Below are 23,838 nucleotides of genomic sequence, written 5' to 3'. Positions count from 1 at the left end.
CTTTTACCTGCCACTCCTGCAAACATTGCGCATCTATCTCTTACGGGGAGACCTGGCACATTTTAGCTTTAGCACATAGTGACGCTCAAACGTTTAAATGTAACGTGCTTTTGGAAAAATGAAATGTAGGCTATATAATTTATGTAGTGACTATTTAAATGTACGTAATGTGTAATCCCCGTAATGTAATTATAGCCTAAGGTTGTAACTGAAATGAGATTACAAATATTGAAAATGTAATTTGTTACATTACTTTGTTACAGAGAAATGTTATTATGATTACAGTAATGCAAAATCCCGATATTGGTTATGGTTGCAATTCGAGTTATGGTTGCTAGTTAGGGTTAGGGTTAGGATTAGGGTTAGGGTTGCTGGTTGGAGTGGCCTTCTGGGTTTTGATCTTGGCTTGAGGATTACTACATGTCCTACTACACCCTTTTGAGTCCGTACTGAGAAAGGCAGATCCTATAGTGGTAAAAGATCATTCCAGATGGAGCTTAAATATGACCCTTGGCCATTTTCAGGAAAACTTTCAAGTTTTATTAAGTCGGTTCATCCTGTGTAATTGGATATTTTGTCCACAGCTGACACCTGAATAGAATTTACTGCAGTCTGCTTTTTGCTTGGAGTAAGTTCTGGTTTTACGTCGGATCCGCTTCAGTCTGCTTTCCGATATCTTTAGCCTCCCACGCTGCTACTTCAGTCTCACCATCTCTGCTTTGGGACATGGGATCAGTATCCTATTCCCACCTAACAGTTTAGGGGCTTTTCCTGTAAAATGGAATGCTTTATAGTTAGGCTAGCCCCAAGCTGCTAATAGGTCTTCATTTATTAGTGGGATGCTTTCTGTTATGCATGACAGTAATGCTATTTCAGAGTACAGAAGTTCTCCAATACAGAAAAGAGGTCATATGAAATATGTAAAGTGATTCTCAATTAACATTATTTGAAAGTGCTTTTGTTGTGCTGGAGAGAGATTCATGGCATTATAATCTAGATATTATGTTTAATGACATGCTTTCAAAAGGTCAGTTTAATCATATTAACAACTAGGGAAACTACACATTGAGTATTTATAGAGTCCATTAATTGTATTCATTATCATTTATTTGACAACTTATAACTATATAGTTATTTCTTATGACTTAATCAGTTAAGTAATAGGCTTTATTGTATTACACACACCATATTGGCATTTTCTATGTCTGAACCTTCCTTATCTCAGTGGTGGTGGTTGCATATAACAGAAAACAGAAAAAATAATAAAGAAACAAATTAGCAGTTTGTTTTTACTGACGACTTTGCTTAATGGCATCCTATCTGTGTGCCCAGTGCTGCCTGTGGATGAATAGACGTCCTTGGATAGATTTCTAAGTGGGCTTGCGGCCCTTCAAGTAAAATGACAGCGTCATGATTTGCTGAGTGGTATTACTGAGGTATGATTCTGTTGCCATGCAACTGTCACCCTGGAACCCAGTTTATCCAGACTGGTTTTCATCCATGTCATGTCAGAGATCTGGAGAACTCCATCAGTTTCTCCTCTTGATTGTTTTTCATGGTGCGATACACCATGGTGTCATCCACTTACGTACATCCCTCCTGCCGAGATGTGACGAGGATGCAGATGAATTTTGGTAATTTGAAGTTGTATAATGTAAGAGTAGCTACCAAATGAGTGACGAATGGTATAAGCTTTTTTTTTCCCATCTGTAAGAATTTCCCAAAATCACTTGCTGCAGTGAGAGTGAATGGCAAGCCACCTTAACATTGAGGAAAAATACATTTCTCTGCCCACTGACTATATTATGCATTATCCATCCATACTTCTAACTGCTCATCTTCAGTGGGGTCATGGGGCACGTCAGAGATTCATTTATTATTAATTTTGGAAATTAGCAAGGCAGTCATAGAATTTGAATTAAAAATGTTTATATAACAGTATTCCCTATGTTGTCAGAATTTTTATTTTAGGTTTATCATTCGAACTTGAACTCACACTTTCAGTTCTCTCCAGTTAATCAGCTATATAACCTCCGCTTGCTCTCCAGAGAGCTCAGCCTTAAGACGGTGCAGTTTCAGCAAACTTTCAAACCTTGTCCATCTCTTCTCCAGGTTTGGGAGCTGGAACAGATCCGACTCCACACCACAGCCCATCTGGCAGAAGGCAGCCTCTCGGCGCCAGACATTGTCTGAGCATCTTGCTTGTCAATTTTCGTGTTGGTTGAAAGTGAAATAAGCATTCAAGAGATATAATAAGTTTACAAGAGGTGAGAGGTTACTATAGTTTAGAGGTCTTGAGAGTTTTTGTTCTTTTTTCTTAAATATTTGATTATAAAACCGATATATAGTTCCTTTATATATATATAAAGGAAAAACTAAACATGAATATATTTATACTCCTTCAAACTAATGTGAGTGAAACAGTTACTATAGTTATTATTCTTCTCACTCTGGTGAATGTCTCAGGTTACACATACCTGCACTGTGCAGCCCTTTTGTATAACTATTCACAGCTATGCTTCTTGAATTTTTAGACTGAGAGACACCACTAAGTCCATGCTTTCCAGGCTTCCCGATGTAGAGTTTAGATTCTCTGCCCGAGCCCGAGCCCAGACCCGACCCGACCCGACCCGTGGGCCGGGTCGGGCCGATATTTCCTGCCACTATCTTCGGGCCGGGCCGGGCCGGGCCGGGCGGGGCCATGATCAAGCATTTGTGTGTGTTTTTTTTTTTTTAAATCATTACTTAATTAGCCTAATTGGGTGGAGAGCTATGCCATAATTATAAATGTAGCTCCCTCCCGTAAGACACGAGCACAAGAGTCCTTTGCATTTAACTGAGCCGACGGTTTATTCGAAAGACAGTGGCTTCGTTATTATCACCATCATGGCAGACGTGAGAACTAAATACAGATACGGAAACACAAAATCAAGCACATTTACTTACAATATTAGCTAACAAACATTGAAATTCAAATAAAATATAAACATAAATAACAATAAAGACAGCTTAGAGAATTCATATACAGTTAACACGAACCTCAGTTAGCATTTACATTTACATGGCTAAATACAACAAACTTAACTAAAACTTAATTAACACATACCTCGTTGGCTGCTTACGGAAGGATTTAACCTTTTTCTTAACCCTTTACTTAAAGTTCGATGCCGAGCACACAAACTGGTTCCAGCAGCAAGCGAACTGGATAAGTGAAAACGTGCTTTTCTTCTAAACGTGTCTCAAAAATCCATTCTGAATAAACAAACAATGCAGTTTACATGCTTCGTCCTTGTTGCATTTTTCATTAAGATAAATCTAAACTAATTTCTGTAGTTCAAACAACTTAGAATTGTAGTTGAGAATGTCTGTTACAACGGCTCACGTATTAAAAAATAGTCGGGTTTAAATCGGGCTCGGGCTCATAATTACAGTTAATGTGTCGGACCGGGTCGGGCTCGGACACAAGGTGCACGGGCTCGGGTAGGGTCGGGTTTAATTTTTTGGGCCCGATCTAAGCTCTATCCCGATGTATGATGTCATGTATGATGTCATGTATGATGTCATAAAGGTGCTTCTGCTCTGGCAGGGCAAAGCCCAAATGTTGACACCCCACGGCTTTCAGACCTTCTTTGGATGTGTTGCTACCTGCATGCAGTTGTCTCACAGGTGGTGAGGTGCACCGTGCAGAATCACTCAGGCAGATAGGACGCCGCAGAACCAGCATCCACTGAGAGACCTAGAATGTAGCTGTGTATTTCATAGCAGAACGTTTCGCCTGTGACCTTACATGGACTTATGCACTGCAAGTATAGTCACTTATAGCACTTTTCCGCTGCACCAGGAACTAAAACAATAGTTCTTCAAAACAATAGTAAAGTCACCGGTACTTCTTCATGCTCGTGAAAAACTGGTACCGACGCAGAATGACATCAGCAGTGACTGGCGCAGAATTACATTTGCATAACCAATCAACAACAGAACCATTTGCAAGTGCTACCCAAAAGTACCAAACGACTACCCCAGCTGGTTTGGGTACTTTGGTACTGATACTGGAGCGGAAATCAATAAGAAAAGGGCATAACTGATTTTTTGTTCAGTATCTGGTGCAGTTGAACATCCCCTTGTGGGGGCCTGATGCACCCAGGGAAGCCATGTGATCTGTCGGGACAGAGCGTCGGGGCAGAGCGTCGGGGCAGAGCGCCGGGGCAGCGTGTCGGGGCAGAGCGTCAGGACAGAGCGTCAGGGCAGCGCGTCGAGCCAAACAGCTGGCAGGATTTTAGAAGGCTTTCCATCCTTGGTCTCTTTGGTCCAGCTTGTGTTTTCTTCACGGCTTTTCCACCCACCTCGCCTGAGGCTCTTTCGCGGATGTGAAGCACATTTTTCTATTACTTTGTTACATAACACTTTGTTCTGAGATCCGCGATACACACACGTGGCAATTAGGTAACATGCAGCAATGATCTGACAACAGATCAGTCCAGAAAACTGAACTCTTTGTATTTCTCAAAGTTTATGAACAAAGCTTATACGCTGTACGCACGTACATTTAGAGGTACACTATTGTCTATTTGCCGTCTTGTCCTTAAACTGAAATTCTGTTAAGACCGGCTTTAAATGGTGGTGTGTGGTTCAGTGGATTAGAGGGCTGTGTCTGTGATCAGAAGGTTGCTGGTTTGAATCCCATGGTCAGCAGGATAATTGCACCATAGGTTCCCTCAGCACGGCCTTTAACCTCAAATTGCTCCAGGAACCCTGCCTTCTTGATGATATGTTGCATTAGATAAAAAATAATAAAAATCCCAGAAGCAGATATTAATGTGCTCAGAAGGAGTTTTCACAGCAATCTGTGTTAGCAACAAGGGTACCTGGATTAAGTTTATTTTAATATTGACACTGGTTTTGCACAGGAATTTCTTAACATTTTCACCCTTCTGCGTGAAAACAGAGTCTCCCCTTCAACATACCGTAACAGCGCCATCTGCTGACCGCCACATCGGATGTCACACATATAGGCACATGACGGAGCATGCACACAGCCAGGACGATATTGCCAGCTGACTCACACCTCATTTTCACCGCAGCGTCAACCCCGCTTGAGTTTTGAAGCCGGACCAATAGCGGCAAATCGGATCTGCGCAGAGTGTGGCTGCAAATCGTGGATTTCAATCCCGGCATTTCAGAGAAGAGACATATAAGCTTCAAACACCTGAACTCTGGTTTTAAGGGGTCGCAGCTAAGGATCTATCAAAGAGCTGCATCCAGTTACCATCTTCATCGAAATGCACCGCAAATTGGCAACGCAGTGGAATCGAGGCGTCAAATTTGGCAGCCCTGTAGGCGCCATGGTCCCATCAGTGCGTCTGACAGCGCCGTCAGAGGAGATTAAGGAAGTGCGTCCACATTAAACTGATGTCGGACTCTTTTAAGGTTGCATCTGTCACCTTTGGGGAAAAAGGAAATCACTCGCAAAGTGGAACTGGTGTGACGTCTCTGAGCGCGCCGCGTAAACATTTCACATTTACTGTGGGTATCGTCCAAAGCGCAGCAAAAAAAACTGGAATGACTTAAAAACCTCCTGAAAAAAATTTGAACGATGATAACATGGCAGGATTAGGAAAATATCTAGATAATAAAAGGAAGCACCTGTAGCAGTATTTTTTTTTCTTTTAAAGAATACGTCACTGAAACACACTGGAAAAACATGTCCTTTCAGATTCAGATTCAGGACAGATGCACATATTCCAGTGGTTTGTAACCAAAAGGTTGCAGTGACGTCTCAGCAGTGAGAGCCCTTACAGTTGTATATGTAGAAATGCTATTAAACTGGATTCTTCCAGTGAAATATCAAGCTGTAAAAAATTATTAGTGTTTTTGGATTAAAAGGGTGACCCAATGAATTAAATGTAAACTTAAAAAAAGAATACAAATTCAAAAGACCAGGAAAAGATGTAAACTTAGGTAGTTTAAGCAAAGGTCTACCTGACATCTTTAAACCCTGGAGGTGAGACCCCCAACAATGACGACCTTAACCCCCACCCAGCCCTAACCTTAACCATAAGAAACTAAACAGAATACAAGTTTTTTGGTATTTTTAGTTTTCTGATTGCAGTCACAGATTTTTAGAAAAATTTGTCAAATATATCATGTTGTGTGGACATTTGGTCCCCACAAGGTAAGGTATACGTGGATCACGCACGCACACACACACACAAGATAAATTACCCCTTCCCCCCCCGAACCCCAAGCTTGTTTATACAGTATACTGGCAGTAATCCATTGATGAATCAGCATCAGCAGGTTTGTGTGTCACAGACACTTCTTATTCTCATTCTCATGCACTATGTTTGATTTTACTGCAGCTCTTAATAAGCGTATAAAATTACAATGACGAACTCAGCAGAAGAGCAGGACTGAATGATGACTGTTGTCTTGGGTTTCCATCATCCAACTGGCTTACAGGACATATTCTGGAGCACCAATCACACCAGTGGCTGATATTATCAATGGAAAAATTAGAGTTTTGACCCACGGCTTTGATCAAAGCATTAGATTGTCTACTCATTAGTACTTAGTTTAACTCAATACATCAATAACGGAACCATTAAGCAGTGGGTTAAAGCAGACTGTGATTACTAGTATTAGGTATCCTCTCTCTGCGGGTTTGGAAACCTATTTGTAGGTAAAAATGACAGCTGGGCTATTGTACCCTGGGAAAACAAACTATCCAGAATCAATAGATGATCTTTTGATAAATCGAGCGATTGTCAATGTATACATTTCCGAAATATATAGAAATACATTTAATTAAATTACTTCCAAAAAAAACATCTGGCTCCAATTTGAATATGATACGTTTCCTCCCCAGCACAGTAGGGACATCAGACTATAATGAGATACTTGTTTGAGTTGATTTTAAAATTGCAATATTACATGAGTCAACCAGAAGTCAGAAACAAACTGCAACATTTACATCAGACACATGAATCCTTGAGAAACTCATCTTGGTGTGAGCACACTCCTTGAGCCTTACAATGGGTCTGACCTTCAAAAAATGGCATTTGGTTCTGTAGATAGACATGGAAGAGGATCACATTCCCTGTTATACCAAGAACCGAGGACAAAAATGTGCACATCTTAATGTAGCTTGATTGTAGGCATTTACAGGGCGGCACACTGGTGCAGTGGTTAGCACTGTCACGGCACACCTCTGAGACCTGGGGTTTGAATCTCTGCCATGGCACCATATGTGTGGAGTTTGCATGTTCTCCCTGTATCACCATGGGGTTTCCTGTTGGTACTGCAATGTGCTTGCTGAGGTTCACTGGACTTAGCAAATGACCTGATATGTGAAATACAGTCATGCAGAGTGTGTCCTGCAGTGGATTGGTGCCCCTTCCTGGGTTATTTTCTGCCTTGCACCCATAGGCTCCAGACCCCCCACAATAGGACAAGCAGTTACAAAGAACAGATGGATGGAAATATGCATTTAAAAATCAAAAAGGCAAATTTTAGGGATACTCAAGAGTTTTCCCTTAGCCAGCGATTTTGTCAAAGTTTTGTCTCCTTTTACTATCTAACAGCCTCACGTATGGACTTCTGAAATGACACCGGTGGTCCTAAAGCTAATGACATGCTTATGTCTAAACCCTAGGAGGATATGAACTGTTTCAGGTTGATAGGTACTGGTTAGTCGAAATGGGCAGCAATGAGCAGACCAGTAATGAAACATTCTGAGTAACCCCAGTACCACCATATACAGGCATGCTGGTCTAAGAAGGTGGCCACAACTATTATTATTAAGGCCAAGAAGGAGTGTTGTGCGAATGAATCCTTTACTAGGGACTTTGTAGGAGAGCTCATGGGATTGTGGTATTTTTGGACATCTTGTCGTTTAACGGTGGATGCGTGTGGTGAAATAAGAACAAGGGTGGAGGGAAGAGGCGAAGATTAGATCACACCTCCTGATATGTAAGCCACCTGCCATTGGAAGAGAGTGCGATGCATCCACTGCCCTGTGGGAGCCCGGGGAGTGGCAGAAGTCACTGTGGAGAGATGGGAGACAGAGAAACCCAGACGCCTGACACACCCACAAGAATCCAGGCTAATCCACACTGTCCCAGCCTCCTCATCGCAGATGGCTAATGCAGCACAACAGGAAATAAACTGAATCTCCACTCTAGGTGTTATCTGCTTTGACCAAATACTACGTAAAAGTACCCACAACCCTGAACAGGATAAGCGGTTACAGAAATTGATGGATGGATGGATGGATGGATGGGTGGGTCTATGAGCTGGGGGGTCTCAATAAGAAAGCTTCAAATTTGCCCATTGAACAGCAGGTGAATTTTGACCAGTCACTACCATTATTGATATGTAAAGTGGGAGATGTTTCACACTTTAAGGTGTGAACATTCGTGCTCCAGTTTTTTTAAAGTCCTCTCTCATGCAAAACCCACCCGACAATAGATTATCAGTACACTGTAATGTTGGAATATGCATTTTAAATTTTTTCACCAACATTTTATTCTCGCGTAACGCTAAAAATGTAAGGATTTCACACAAGTTTTATGACAAATTCTTACTGCAGCTTTAGTGTTACATAGTTGCCAAGGCATTATAATTTATTAATCTCCGATGCTACTGTCATCAATTAATATTTATTATTATTAATAGTGATTAATATATCATCGACACCCGTTCCTCTAAGAATATAGATATAAGAATATAGGTCGGAAATTAATCAATGTCTTTTACTGCTATCTAGTGGTGACTGCTGAAAATATTGTTATACTACATAAACGGTTTTCAGTTCAACTGAAGGAGAAACCAAATCTAATTTTTAGATTGTATTTTCTTCTCTTTTGTATGTTTTAATAACAAAAAAAATGGTAAAACCCTAAGTACACATCGTACATTTATTGATAGCACCAAATACGTTTATGTTATACTGGCATTTTCTTTGCTACATACCATTGAAATTATTCCAAGTGAAAAATTAATACATCTGATTTCTTGAAAAGGATACAGGCATTCGCGCCGAACAGCTATATTTCGTCGCAGGACCCTGAAGGGTAAAGATGGCTGCCCCCAAAGAGCTCGCCGGGGAGTTTGAAACCTGGTTAAATAGTCGTTTAGATGAGTTGGAAGTCGACTGTGATGTTTATGCAGTTTATATTCTTGGTGTTCTTCAGGAGGAAGAGAGTGATGATGAGAAATTAGATGCTCTTGGAGGTATTCTGTCCGCGTTTCTGGTAATTATTTCCCTGTCTGTTCATTGTCCGCGTGGATGCATGAAACCGTGAATTCCTTTATTCTCCTTATTTTTCGAGCTTTTTATGATTGTCATGTTAGTCCTGACAAATGTGGATAAAAGTATCACGAGAAGTACGCTACTGAATGTAACATTACGCAGCAATTACCGATCAAATGTGATTCCGTCTAGTTGTTTTTGTAGCTAACCTGAAAACTGCGGTCGTTCTATAGTAAAACAGAAACACTACAGGTGAGCAGCAATTACCGATCCTATTCTATTCCGTCTAGTTGTTTTTGTAGCTACCCTGAAAGCTGCGCTCGTTCTGTAGTAAGATAGAAATTCTTCTAACAAACAGGTGAAATAATTTAAAAACGTATAAAAGCATAAGCAGGCAGAGCGTTTGCGTTTGACATTTTCGATATTCTGTCTCATTTTACCAACTTTACTTAAAAAAAACAATTAATGACTCTTAACGATACTTGGCTACAGGTCTTGTTAGTTAAAACGCAGTATTTGTTTTCATTTGTTCATTAAAAGGCGATCATTTGACCTGCTGTCATGAAAGGCTATATTTGGGCGAAAGAACAGCTGGGGGGGCGGCAGCTGTGGTTGGTCTGCTGGTTATTATTAACTCACTGCCACGAGGGAATAATTTAGCCATAACTTAGTTGCAAGAGGCGCGTTTCTTTTTTCAATTATTAGTATCTTCGCTCTGGTCAGATTCATCCAATATGTATTCTTTCATGTGGCGTTTAAAAATATTTTCAATGAACAGAATCTATTTCTGTACTTGCCAGGAGATGTTTGCGTTTTGGAGATTGATTCGTGTATTTCTAAAGTGTCCTTTCCTAATTGTATTTTAGGATGAAAATTCGCTGGAGGACGTATGCAGAGAAATAATCAAGCAGTGGACGGACAGCTGTGCTTTATTAGCTGCCAAAAACTGCCAGACAGATGGTATGAGACACTGAAATCAAGTATATCTTATGTAATATGCCCATGTAATGCTATACATTCAGCTGAGGAACAAGTTCTACTAGTGAGGGGTGGTGGGGACCACTGTGTTATGATCAGGGAGGAGACATGGAGTATTTTATCTTCGGTGGTGTAAACAGGATTGGGTAGTAAGATCTCCAATGAAGGACATGCCTTGAAGATTTGAAATGAAACCTGGTGACAGTCGCTGTCTTTATCTCTTTGTAGATGAGGTGCAAGCCATCGCCAACTTGATTGAAAAACAGGCGCAAATTGTTGTGAAACAGAAGGAAAAGGCTGAGGATGACAAAAAGAGCAAAGAGTCCGTCCTTGCTCAGTATGCCAATGTAACAGATGATGATGAATATCCTTTGATGTCCCAAACACCGTCATTGGAAAATAATTCATACATTTGTGGCATCACGTTTTTCTAAAAAATATAGCTGTCATTTTCATCCTCCATAAGTTGTATTGATCTGAATGAATAATCTTTATTTCTAAAGGTTAATATACAATTTCTTATGCATTTCCTTTTTTAAGGGAGACTGAATGAGTATTCTGAGTCTAGTTATCTGTTTAAAGATCTAAAGTCACTTTATCATTGGAGAAGATTATTACAAATGCTGTTGCGATTTTCAATTCTGTTACTCGAGACCCACTGAAAATAGTTAATCTATAAGCAGTATGTTAAGGAAGCTCATACAAAAAGATGGGAATCCTTGTCCGACAAATGTGAAGCACCTTTTTTAAACTGTCATTGGTTTTTAACATGTAAAGTTGCTCTTCAGAAAACAGGGCTTTTCCTTGACACTGACACTGAAGATGTTGAAGAAGATCAGACTGGAGCAGCTTGTACATTTAACAGTGAGAAATGTATCCTTTTATTATTAGAATTAATGTATTTGGCCACTTCCTTACAAGCTACATTTAATAATTTGAAATGTATCAAATATATAATACAAAATATTATACCACAAGAGGAATGTGGTGCATTGTTATTTAATCCAGATCGCAGGTTTTTCAGATCATTGCAGAGCTGACCGAAGAGTGAAGCAAATTTGATTACAAGTCATAGGTTGAGTAAATATCTAAAGTGGTCAGCTAGAAGCCTGCATGTAAACCAGCCTTCAGATAAGCCATGGGAACTGTACTTTTTCTGCATCATTAGGTTTTTTTTTCCCCACGTTCTTATGAAATATTCTTTCATGGAACACGTCAGCTCTATTTAAAAACACCAACGTGGAAGACGTTCTGCTGAACAAGAAGCTGCAGAGAGACCAGGCTCGTGTGGACTCGCAGAAGAAGAAGGAACAGGACAAGATGCAGCGGGAAAAGGACAAGCTTACCAAACAGGAGAGGAAGGAAAAGGAGAAAAAACGCACACAGAAAGGGGAGCGTAAAAGATAGATATTGCATTATTGGACATATTGTAGAATATTCCCATTTTTCCCCTTGAGAGTGCAAGTTATATTAACTAAGAAGTATGTGAAGATTGCAAGATGACATTCATGCATTTTAAGTCATTGAATATTTCTATGGACATTAAGTAGAACTGAGAGAATACATTTTGTAATTGGAAATTTCTAATCTAAAATGAGTATAATGTTCTGCTTTGTTCCTTTGAATATTAAGTCATCCATATTAAAGCCCATCAATAATGATCGGTTGCTGTAAATACTGCACAAATAGAAACAACTTATCACAGTAGTTTACGGTGAAGTATTAGGCTGTGTATGGACCCTCATTTATCTATTGTTCAAGAGTTAAAGTGCATGAAATCTGTGGTCAGATTTTAGCTGCCAGCCTTTCTTGAATACCAGTATAGTTTAATATCACTGCATTTATTCAAACATAGTCACTAACTAGAATTGGTCCTAAAGAATAATCTTCTACCCTGTTACCATTGTCTAGATTGCTATGCTATTCAGCACCAAGGTATCATCTTGGCATTGTTGAATTGATATTCCAAGATTTCTTTTTGTGTTGTTCTTCAGTTACATGATCATTTTGCTCTTTTGATCATTTGATAACGTAATTTGAATATATCATGCTGCTTTCACTCGCTGATGACAAAATCAGATTTAAAGTGAAAGATTTTAATAGTTCAATGCAAAGGTGTCATATATTAAATTTCAAAATTGGAAGGCAATGAATAACTTGATCCCCTTTAATTATTACACCTTACTTCTAATCTGGCTGCCCGGAACACTTTCATGCTTGTTCTGAAGAGGGAGGTAGCTGTTTGAGGCTGATTCATAACCTCACAAATGCCAGTGACATTAGTGGTAACATTAGGATGACTAGATAATTCTAAAACTGAATGGCTTCTGTACTTTTAAGTGACCTGTCACAGTGATTTTTTTTTATAGTATTGGCTTACTTTAAGCCAGGAGTCAGTTGAACATATTTACTGTGGCATAAGATTGTTACAGGCCTCAACTTTCTAGGCTGCAGTCCACGTTAATTCTTCCACACAAGCTGAATGCTGCTATTAGAGACTTTTATACATAGCACATTTTTGCAGACAGTGTCCAAAAATACATATCATGTATGCTTTTTACTTAACATACAGGTTTACTAGGTGATGCTAGACAAATTTGAAAAAACGTATAAGGGTGGGACATTTATAGCATTTTTCTTTGTTCCGAATGAAGCATGTTATTAGAAAAAGGATCCCATATTCATTGTATGACAGTTATTACAAGTCATAAGGCAGAGAACTCTTGTATATGTTTTAAGATTGTCACAAAAAACCTTAATGTCTCACCTGTATTCAATAACTGTTCTAAATTATGAGTATGACAATGGCTAGAATATTTTAGTAGCCATTAAATAATTTATAACTGAATTTTTTATTTGTGAATTTTAAATAAAATGTGTTTTCAATCAAATCATTAAAGGTTATTTTATTTCTATTAGCATCCTCACCTACATACAAATGTTTTTTTTAACACAAAATCCAGCATTTGAACAAATATATTTTTAACAATATGTACTTCATTCACAGTAGTAATAAATTAACCATGTAAATAAATTGTAACTTTGCAAAAATCAAAAGGCATAAATTTAAGATTTAATTCTAACAGGGTTCAACTTTCTGTCATAGTAATTTTAAAAAATCAAATACGATCCTTTGGAATACCACAAAGTCTCCCTTTCATTTTATTAATTGTGAATAAATATTATCTGTAGGTTAAGTATGATGGATAAGCAAATTTTAACACAAATCATTATAACTGTTAAAACATGAGAAAAATCACTTGAAAATATGCACTTTTTTCTAAAATGCTGCTGAATTCTTAATGGAAATCTGTATTTAATAAATTATAGATCCTAATCGTCAGTGTTTTCAATCTCAGTTATGATATACTGGTCAATTCATATCAATGGGGTGTGTTTGGCTGTTTCAAGATTACTTTTCTCATAGATTACATTAATTACATTGTCAAAAATGTATTAAGGGCTAGTTAGTTTTTATATTAAGAGGTGTCCTATGGATGGATAGTAGTGGAAATTATTGAATTGTCTACATGCATAACCAAAACTCCTTATGTCTTGGAAGCCTGCAAGGCTGTAATTGTCAATAGTTTGGTATAAGCATGCACTGATCATGAACTAGCTTATGCATAAAATTATTCAGAGGTGCACTTTATGTAGATTGTATGTTTAAAAAGCACATATACAATTGTAATAGTCAGAGTTTTGGACAACCCCAAATTCATATTCAACTGTTCAAAAGACCTAGCTACATAGGCAAATTGATATTTTCAAAAATCTGCAATAACTTCTAATTTGTCCAACATCAACTGGAAGTCTTTCAGGTGGGGATTCCTTTCTGCTCGTCCACCTTATTTTCAACTTGCGGCGATGTCATCTGCAGTGCACACCAAAGGGCAGTGCGAGTCCTCCTTGTGGTCACACACAGGTCCTTTACTGCAGCAGCCAGTAGTAAAATGACTAGTAAAAATAAATACAGCAGTGGAAAATTAAAACTTAATGACAAATGATGTAAAAAAAACGTTTGATAACAACCATGAAACCTTTAAAGGTTAAAAATCAAACATCTATTTGTTGAAGTAAATTTAATCAAAAATTACCTCTATCTTCTTTAATGTAAGTACCTCCTTGTCTCTGTCGGTTTGATGTACTGATATATTCATCTGTACGTCGTGCCTGTGTATTGTAAATAACTTCAAGGTGTCTGTCCAGTGCTGAGCGGATATTTGCATGGAGAGGGACGCCTCGCAGACATTCCATTTTCCCAAAAAGAGCCACAACCTAAAATTTTAATCAATCAGTGTTGTTCTGTATGTACATATTTACACATTGACAGTTAATATCTGTTTTCATAACTGCCATACTTATTTTAATAATACTTCAAAATACAAACAGGTTTTGATGTCAGAAAATTAAAAAAAATAAATAAAAAATACAGTGCTCACCCGTGCTTGCTCACGTAATTGGTCCACAATTAGCCGATCTACTCTGGAGGGATTTTGTGGGACTTTTGGAATGGGACTGCTGCTCACTGTTGATATCCTCTTACCAGGAAAACTTTTTGTAAGAATGTTCTCAATCTATTGAACAGAATGAAAATATATATATATATTTTGAAGTATATGTATTTACCTACTACATTCACTAAATGGCACGTTACCTTTTTCCTTTCTTTTTCCAGTGATCTCCATTGCTCATAACATTCCTCAAGATAAAGGTGAAGCTGACTTGTGGGTCCACAACGGCTCTTTGTGAGACTCGGGACTCCCATCACACATGCAGCAGCAGAGAGCGGATTCTCTGTGCTCATCATGTCACGGAGGCAAGCGTTAAGTGTTGAGAGTTCGTTGTCTGGCAACAAGTTGCAAAGATCCATAGGACGCACATAGGAGCTGCAGTGCGGGAATGTGGATCTGGGAGAAAAACTTCCAGTGTTGCAGTGCACTGGCCATGGGTTCTGCCTGTCACCCACTAAGTGCATGTATGGGAAAAAGGGGGCTGGCTGGGTCTTTTCCCCAATGTTTGCATTTCTTCCAATTGACCTACATGAACCATGCACATTCCCCAAGAAGTCAAGGTATGCATTCTGAAGCAGCTCTTGCTTCTTGACCCTTTCTCCATGATTGCTATTTTGTGGTTTCATATTCTCCTTAATTTTCTGAAGTGAGTGCACCTTTTTCATAAGGTTGCCAGCCAAGGGAGAGTCATCCAGATCCTGGTCAAACTCACTATCATCAACTGCCTTTTGCAGCTCTTCCAAATTCAGCATCACCTGATTCTGAGCTGCTTGATTATAAGGGTTTTGGCTATCACCCAGACTGTAATCCTGGGGGCGAGATGTTTTTCTTTGCATCTGCTGAAAATTCTGTGGAACAAAATCTGAAATGGGGAATGAAAGCCTTTTAGAATACTCTGGCAAACCAGGATTTTTTGTTTTTTTGGCTTGATTCTGGTACTGGCTTAATTGATGATGAACATACTGATTAAGATTTGGTGAGAAATTGTTAGTGTTCTCAATGGAATGTTTGCTCCGGAAAGGTGCCAAGGGATTGAAATCTGCTGATGAAGATTTCAGCTGTAGGAATGTCTGCTGTTGACTAATTTCTGAAAAATCCTTAGGCCAATAAGTACTTGGTGGGGTAGGCGTCTTGATTGCATGGTCAGATGGCCTTGGTCCTTCAAAACCTGCCAATACTTCCTTTTTAAATTGTCCTGTTTGACTTTCAAGAGACTGCATTCTAGAAAAAGTGTGCTGGTCAGAGGCATGGTGCTCGAAATGCTCATTGTCCTCCCCTTCTTGCATCATAACTTGCATATTCCCATTTGGTTTCAGTTGATTTTGATTTGAATAATCTGAGTAGAAGCTTAAAAAATTATCATTCTCTGTGTTTACCAAGCACCCAGAAGGTGATGTTCTAATTGTGTGGTTAAGAAAGGGGGTTATACTATGTAATTTTTCATCATGTACAGCTCCATTGAAATCACATTTGCCAGATTTTGTCTTTGACAGAAAGCAGTTTCCACTAGACATTGTCTGCACATCTTGAACCTGCAATAAACATGTATCAGTATCACTGCTGCTTGTACAAAGAAGCCTTTGATCACTGATATCTAAATCAGTGAAACCCTGATGAAGCTCAGCTTCCTGTTGAAAATCTGTGTTCTGAAGTTGCCTTTGCCTGATTAATGGACCAGGATACATTTGCAAATTAGATGAAACTGCCTGAATGTCTGGTTCCGACTGGAAGTACTGCTGAATGTCTTCCTTCCCCGAGTTGAGGGACCAGACTGATTTTACATTGGATGACATCCTGCAAGGACATATTTAACAATTAGACTGTGAACTGTCATGGCGAGTATGGATTGAAGGGCATACATAACTGATAACATACCAGGTCAATGTCAATGTTTTGAATAATAGTCAGCTAATTTTGTAATCATAGCTAAAGACAAAAGTAAAAAAAATGGCTATCCATAAGGAAATAAAGAGAACCCACTTTTTCACGCATTGCTGTTACTCATAGATACACACATTTACTCCATCACCAACTGACCTGAAGGGCATGCGTCTGGATGTGTTTAATAAAAATACCCAGAGGATTCAAACCCACAACAACAATGGCTGCTATTCACGAAATGTTCCATGTACTGTATATGAATTTGTGATCCCCCCCCCCATCATAAAATGCCACTACCTAGGAGGGAGTGCCATCATTCTTTAACATAGTAACAATGAATAAACTTATGATGAGATGGCAAACACAGCAGTAACCATATTATCCTGTCCTGCAATGGTTTTGGAATGTATTTGGAATTTTTGCAAAATGTGTCTCTCAACTGCAGGAGTCAATACAAAATAAATATTTATATACAAGCTACTAACTCATCTGCAAAGTAGCTATCCATGTGATCACTCTCTTCCAAGATATCTGATACTAATCCATATAGATCAGATGTACTTCCACATTCATTTCCATCTGCAGAATTCCTTGAAAAGAGAAAAGCAAAGAAAATATAAGACCAACGAGTAGATAAAGTATCTTTTAATATACCAAACCATAACAATTTAACAGATTCAGTAGACACTATCCTCCGCATGGTGTGTGAGCAGTTAAGAGGGGTCCTACACACTTTCCATTTTAAAATCCCATACTTTTCAGACTGTGGGGTAGTGGTTTCCAATCAATGAGAACTACTTTTACAAAGAAAATATTCTGGGAAGATAAGTTATTATTTTACAGCCTATTCATTTTCAGGGTCTCCTTGTTGTGATCGACTGGGTGCATCTCAAAGATCAGCTAGTGGGCAACCACTGCTGTAGGGGGACATGGAGGGTGCGGGGAGTAAAAGTTGTTGGGTGGGTGTGGTGATACAAACAGCTGTCAGTGTGTGTGTGGGGGGGGGGGGGGGATTAATGATGGGGGTTGGCACTGGCGGTTTGTTAAGTTGCCTCCTCCCTGAAGATGCCACCCTGCCAAATTGTGCTTCTGGCCCTTGCCAGGATCTGCCACTGGAAGTGACAGCAATACTTCTCTCCGCCATGTGGCTAGCAACTCATGTTTGAAATGTCAAACAACTTTAATACTTTACATACCACTTTCCACTCATATTTAGGATCCATAGCCAACCAATTACAATATTTGGGATTGCCAAGCCAAGCAAGTGAAAACTTGCATTTCCCCATCACGAGCACTGCAAATTGCAAGGTAGCTTACACCAATATTTCTTGCTAGAGATTAATGTAGCGCACACCCCACCGACACACCCCCATTCCTTGGTTTGGCATGTTGCTCCGCAATGTGTGCCCTGTGCACATTCTGGCACTGACAACCAGCTGACATTGCTGATTTCATGAAAAAAAATAAGTAAATCAGATTTTCTTAAGAATACATAGTTTGCCAATTTGTTGCAATAATCTGGAAACCACAATATTTCCGTACTTTCCTCTCTTTTTACATACTAATCCAGACTTGGAAAACACCAAAATAAAATTCCATTCACATTTCCATACTGCAAGGATCTTGGAGTTAAACCATAACTGACATACCTCTGGGCACAATAAACCAGTTGATATGGATCTTCCTGACCTTGCACTGATGTATAGGACTGTGGGAATTCCTCTGGTTGCAAAGAATTAGAAAAAGAGTGTGGAAACAAAGAGGACTGAGGCAGTCTAGTGCTACCCTCATTGAAAATGGTCTGTAAAACAACATTCAATGAAGAGTTTACAACATGAAAATCAAGGCACTTAAGAGAAATTTCACACAAAATTCAGAAGTGTATTTACATTAAGCCACAATAAAGACAAAAAGCCGCATCTGTCAGAAATTAAGCTAAATTACTGATACTGCTAAACAAACAATTATTTTGTAGGACAAACTGAAATGAATTGAAACTTCTCATTTTTGCCAGGAAATTTTTATTTTCAAATGTTACATAACAGCTTTTCACACAGCAAATGGACACTTCATAATCCAATGTAGTTGATGACATGATTAAGCCACAAGTTGGTTTTTATCTTACCTGATGTTGATAAGGAGAGACAAGTAAACCCAGATCAGTATAATGATACTGATCAAAGGCCATAATTCCTTCATGTGATATCACATTGATTTTATTTTTCTTTAATGCATTCACCTAGACAAACAAGCAATAAAGATCAGGCCACATTTCATTTTTTATATTTATGGAACTGTTTAACACAAGTTTAAGGAACACAGTCTTTTACAGCACTATCAATGTAGCTAGCACTGCATTCCAGTTAACCTAGACAACTAAACCTATAGGTAACATTGCTTGGTGGCGATTCATGGACAGTGATTTGATTGGTGAGTGTGTGTGGTCCAGGTTCACATTACATTGTGGGGACCAAATGATTAAAACCTGCTATTTTGATGTGGTGGGGACCACATTTTTCAGTCCCCACAAGGGTAAATTCAATTCTATAAAAACCTCAGAGTGCAATCAAAAAACTAAAAATGCCAAAAGACTGGTATTTTGTTTGGTTACTTACAGTATAGTTAACGTTAGGGCTGGGTGGGGGTTAGGGTTGTCATTGATGGGATTAGGGTTTTGCCCACAGAAATTAATAGATGGTCCCCACAAAGGTTTAATTACAAACCTGTCTGTGTGTTATTGTGTGTTATGCAGCCAGGGGGGCGTTAACTATGTAACTAAATAAAAATTGGGCGGCGAAATTACCTGAGGAACTAGCTAACCGATTGAGAGGGCTAGTCCTCCACAGGTGTAATCAGACAAATTTAGCCGAAACATACTTCGCAAGACGGAACTATTAAGTTCATTTGGCTACTTAAGAGAAAATTTCAACCATTACATTTATACAAAAAAGAGTTTATGTAATAACATTTCAGTAATATCAATTTGATTAATTTAACTTGAACAAAATCACTAGATATCAAAATGAACCTTTTTTAAACGAGAATACCGAAACATGAAGAGATTCCGGCAATTTACTGTCTACATCTACATGGTAGCCTCCCTTCAAACCGAGTTAACTATTGGCTACTTACCTCCATTAAATTTATTTTGTCAACTTTTATGAAGACACTTTGTCACGATTTTGTTGTTTGTAGCGTTTGAGTGCTAAGGAAAAGAGCAGAAACGTTAATGAAGATACAGGTAAAATGTGGGCAACAACCATCTGAATGTCCTCGAGCTCGCACGTTGTGATGCAGCCTTTCACGAGGATAGGTTTCCCGGCGCTAAAAAGCTTTTAGCTCGCGTGACAACAGGTGTCCGTCGATGCTGATTGGTTACATGAATAAATGAATGTCCAATGGCGAATGATTTGCGGAAAGGGGAATAATCTGTTACCACAACCAAAATGACAAGAGGAGTCGAAAAAAGTTATTGTCGCCACCATTCACAAATGACATAATAGTGCTGCTCGTGGAGATGTATTCTCGCAGCATATCTCATAATTGATATTGCATGAAACCTGCAGAGTACTTAAAAATCTTTGTTACTCCAGATAACATACAACGGTCTGCATAATTAGCTATTTGTATGGGTTCATTGAGGGGATCAAGAGAACGGAATTGAGTGCCCCAGCCTTTGCTACGTGTTGAAGACACTCACCAACAAATAGCAACGCAGATATAAGAGGACATGCAGTACAGCTTCGGGGCTGAACTGGCATTTTCCCGATGGACCAGTGAGAATGTGGGCCGACCAAAATTACCGTGGGGCCATGGCTGAATTTTAATACCAGTCCAGCCCTGCCATTTAGGAATCACTTGCGCCCATTTACTGAAATATTTCTGCGTAAAAGTGGACGCAGTACTTATTCTTAGGAGGCCTGCCATCATTCAGAGTACCTGAAAGCATAGACATAGTTTGATGTTTGCACTTGGGGGGGGGGGGGGGGGAGGTAGAAAGTGCCCGCAAAGTTTACATTTAATTCTGAATTTCAGTTGTCATATGTAATTAATTATTACATTAATCATAGACAATATACGTCCCCTTATCAAAGACAAAATAGTTTAAATTTGTATAGTCGTGCCGAGCCTTTACATATCGTTATGGCCACAAGATGTCGACATTTATCTTGAATAGAACGTAATTCTTAAGGGGAAAAAATAATTAAAAACGAAATGTTAACCAATAATATTTCTAAACTATCATAAAGTGTTGAAAGTTTGAAATCTAGCTTTCTAGAGCATTTTATGAAAACTTCATTTTTTTCCTATGTTTTGTATGTATCGTGCCCATCTGCTCAAGCTACTTATTTTCAGTAGATTTGAAAGTTTTGCTGCTATGTAGATTCTGCCGACTTCAGCGTAATATAAGTTATCGCTCTTCTCCTCGTCGGGACACGGGGAAGAGGCGTCTTATTTCTTTGTTTTTTAACCAAGAAAAGTTTTAGCAAATGAGACACTGATTTGAGTGAGTAGTGGCGGACTGTGATCCAGTGTCGGGCTGGTGCCGTTTCTGAGATTCGATTGGTTAAGGGAGCATTTTGGGAAGGGGCTTTGGGGCAGAAAGTCTGTTTCAAGACCCCCGCACCCCCCTCCCTTCCCGATGCGTAATTACAGGATTGCGGGGGGAACTTAAAACCGTCTGGTTGGACGATGCGAGTCGCACAAAAGAAAAAGTCATTCAGTCTCTTTCAGAAAAGTAACAGTCCAACTCGAAGCGGTACTACAAGCCGAACTTTGACAAGACTTTTGCATCAAACTTATGCACAACATGCGTATTTAAAAAAAAGAGAGAACTTTACTGCACCCGGCTTTTTTTCTCAGTTTTATTAACTTAGGAAACTGCTGAGCAGTAATGAATTTGCGAAGGACGATCGGCTTCTTCACTCTGCTGCTGGGACGTTTTCTGGTGTCAGCGCAGTATCAGGGCGAAAATGGGATTGCAGTCCCGGACCACGGCTTTTGCCAGCCTATCTCCATCCCCTTGTGCACGGACATCGCTTACAACCAAACCATAATGCCAAATCTGGTCGGTCATTATAATCAAGAGGACGCCGGCTTGGAAGTACACCAGTTTTACCCTCTGGTTAAGGTACAGTGTTCCCCAGAACTGAAATTCTTCTTATGTTCAATGTATGCGCCGGTGTGCACTGTCCTTGAAAAGGCGATCCCTCCTTGCCGGTCCATTTGCGAGCGAGCCAAACAAGGCTGCGAGGCCCTTATGAATAAATTTGGCTTCCAGTGGCCTGAAAGATTGAGATGCGAAAACTTTCCGGTTCTCGGCGGTGGGCATATTTGCGTGGGGCAAAACGATTCCACCGTGACCGCGCCGCCCGTCCACATACCCGCGCCGGGTACGCCCGGCGTGCTCCTGTACTCCACCCCAGACAGACCCTTCCGGTGTCCCGCCGTCCTCAAGGTACCGTCGTATTTAAATTACAGGTTTTTGGGGGAGGCGGACTGCGCGGCCCCGTGCGAGCCATCCCGAAGCAGCGGAGGCTACATGTTCTTCAATCAGAAGGAAATCCAATTCGCCCGGGTTTGGATTCTCATCTGGTCGGTCTTGTGTTGCGCCTCTACCTTGTTCACCGTGACGACTTACCTGGTGGACATGCAACGTTTCAAGTACCCGGAGCGACCTATTATCTTCCTGTCTGGCTGCTACACCATGGTATCCATAGCCTACATAGCAGGCTTTTTCCTGGGGGACAAAGTCGTGTGCAACGAGAGCTTCAGCGCCGATGGATACAAAACGGTGGTCCAGGGGACTAAAAAGGAAGGCTGCACTATCCTTTTCATGATGCTGTACTTCTTCAGCATGGCCAGCTCCATCTGGTGGGTCATCCTGTCCCTCACCTGGTTCCTAGCGGCCGGCATGAAGTGGGGTCACGAGGCCATCGAGGCTAACTCCCAGTACTTCCACTTGGCGGCGTGGGCCGTGCCGGCCGTCAAGACCATCAGCATCCTGGCTATGGGGCAGATAGACGGGGACACGCTGAGCGGAGTCTGCTTCGTGGGCATCAACAGCCTGGACCCGCTGCGGGGCTTCGTGCTGGCGCCCCTCTTCGTCTACCTCTTCATCGGCACCTCCTTCCTGCTGGCCGGCTTCGTGTCGCTCTTCCGCATCCGCACCATCATGAAGCACGACGGCACCAAGACGGAGAAGCTGGAACGGCTGATGGTGCGCATCGGGGTCTTCAGCGTGCTCTACACTGTGCCGGCCACCATCGTCATCGCCTGCTTCTTCTACGAGCAGGCCTTCCGCGAGCAGTGGGAACTCAGCTGGATAAGCCAGAACTGCAAAGGGCTGGCCATCCCCTGCCCAATGCACTACACGCCGCGCATGATGCCAGATTTCACCGTCTACATGATCAAATACCTCATGACTCTGATCGTGGGCATCACCTCTGGTTTCTGGATCTGGTCCGGCAAGACTCTGCATTCGTGGCGCAAGTTCTACACACGGTTGACTAACAGCAGGCACGGCGAGACTACGGTGTGATCTACTGGAGCAATTTTAGTGTTGTGTTTTTTTGTTTGTTCGTTTTTTAATTAGAATGGTACCTAATTTGTCTGCCAGGGACTTCTTTTTAAAAATCTTTTTGTTATTATTTTAGTTTTTAATGCCCATGCTACTAGCCAAACTGGAGACCAGGACTCGGCCAACTGGCGTTGCAAGAATCAACCAATCCGAAACGAATGTGGTTGGTCAGCTGGTCGTGTGCCAGTCCCCTCCACCATTTTTTCTTTCTTTTTTAAAAAAAAAAGAGAAACCAGCAATAAACCTCTAAGTGAGAGACCAGATGGGTATTCTCAGAAAGGGGGGGTACGACTGAGAGGAAGGTCGTTTACACCAGCTTTGTTTCAAATCTGTTAAATTGTTAGTTGTGTAATTAATGTGCTGTAAATAGAATTTGTAAAAAATATATATAAATATAATTATATATTTGTATTTAAAGAAAGGATGCTCCCCCCCCCCTCCCAACAGTGTTCCAGCTTGGCAGACATGTTTCTCTTTTCAAATGGAGCCATAGACTCTCTGGATGTTGTTTTCATTGGCAGCCTGTTACGGGATGCAGTTAAACTTTTCTGTCAAACTGAGATCTGTAATCATTTTTTCCTTATGTACTAGATTAAGGAAACTGTTTTATATTAAAGACAGTCTTTGGATGTAAA

General features: G+C 40.2%; 3 protein-coding genes across 4 annotated transcripts; 2 read left to right on the top strand and 1 right to left on the bottom strand.

Moving 5' to 3' along the window:
- Nucleotides 1-9,043: 9,043 nt before the first annotated feature.
- On the top strand, nt 9,044-13,119 carry ccdc43 (coiled-coil domain containing 43). The gene is made up of 5 exons (XM_023835628.2): nt 9,044-9,251; nt 10,117-10,210; nt 10,457-10,592; nt 11,046-11,101; nt 11,448-13,119. The coding sequence occupies exons 1-5, from the start codon at nt 9,078-9,080 to the stop codon at nt 11,633-11,635; spliced, it is 648 nt and encodes a 215-aa protein (XP_023691396.1). The 5' UTR covers nt 9,044-9,077; the 3' UTR covers nt 11,636-13,119.
- On the bottom strand, nt 13,120-19,931 carry moto (minamoto). 2 transcript variants are annotated; one of them, XM_023835625.2, is made up of 9 exons: nt 19,756-19,931; nt 18,749-18,862; nt 18,273-18,424; nt 17,109-17,213; nt 16,426-16,536; nt 14,886-16,140; nt 14,671-14,805; nt 14,326-14,506; nt 13,120-14,185 (listed from the first exon to the last, which is right to left on the bottom strand). In XM_023835625.2, the coding sequence occupies exons 1-9, from the start codon at nt 19,759-19,761 to the stop codon at nt 14,046-14,048; spliced, it is 2,199 nt and encodes a 732-aa protein (XP_023691393.2). In that variant the 5' UTR covers nt 19,762-19,931; the 3' UTR covers nt 13,120-14,045. The 2 variants fall into 2 exon arrangements, with proteins under 2 accessions (XP_023691393.2, XP_023691392.2); XM_023835624.2 differs by having other exon boundaries at nt 14,886-16,536.
- A 1,343-nt stretch (nt 19,932-21,274) lies between these two features.
- Nucleotides 21,275-23,838, top strand: LOC111856026 (frizzled-2). Its single transcript, XM_023835626.2, has one exon. The coding sequence runs from the start codon at nt 21,518-21,520 to the stop codon at nt 23,162-23,164; it is 1,647 nt and encodes a 548-aa protein (XP_023691394.2). The 5' UTR covers nt 21,275-21,517; the 3' UTR covers nt 23,165-23,838.

This window comes from Paramormyrops kingsleyae, chromosome 22, assembly GCF_048594095.1.
Source record: "Paramormyrops kingsleyae isolate MSU_618 chromosome 22, PKINGS_0.4, whole genome shotgun sequence".
Lineage (NCBI taxonomy): Eukaryota > Metazoa > Chordata > Actinopteri > Osteoglossiformes > Mormyridae > Paramormyrops > Paramormyrops kingsleyae.
This window is presented reverse-complemented; position numbering and strand designations above follow the sequence as displayed.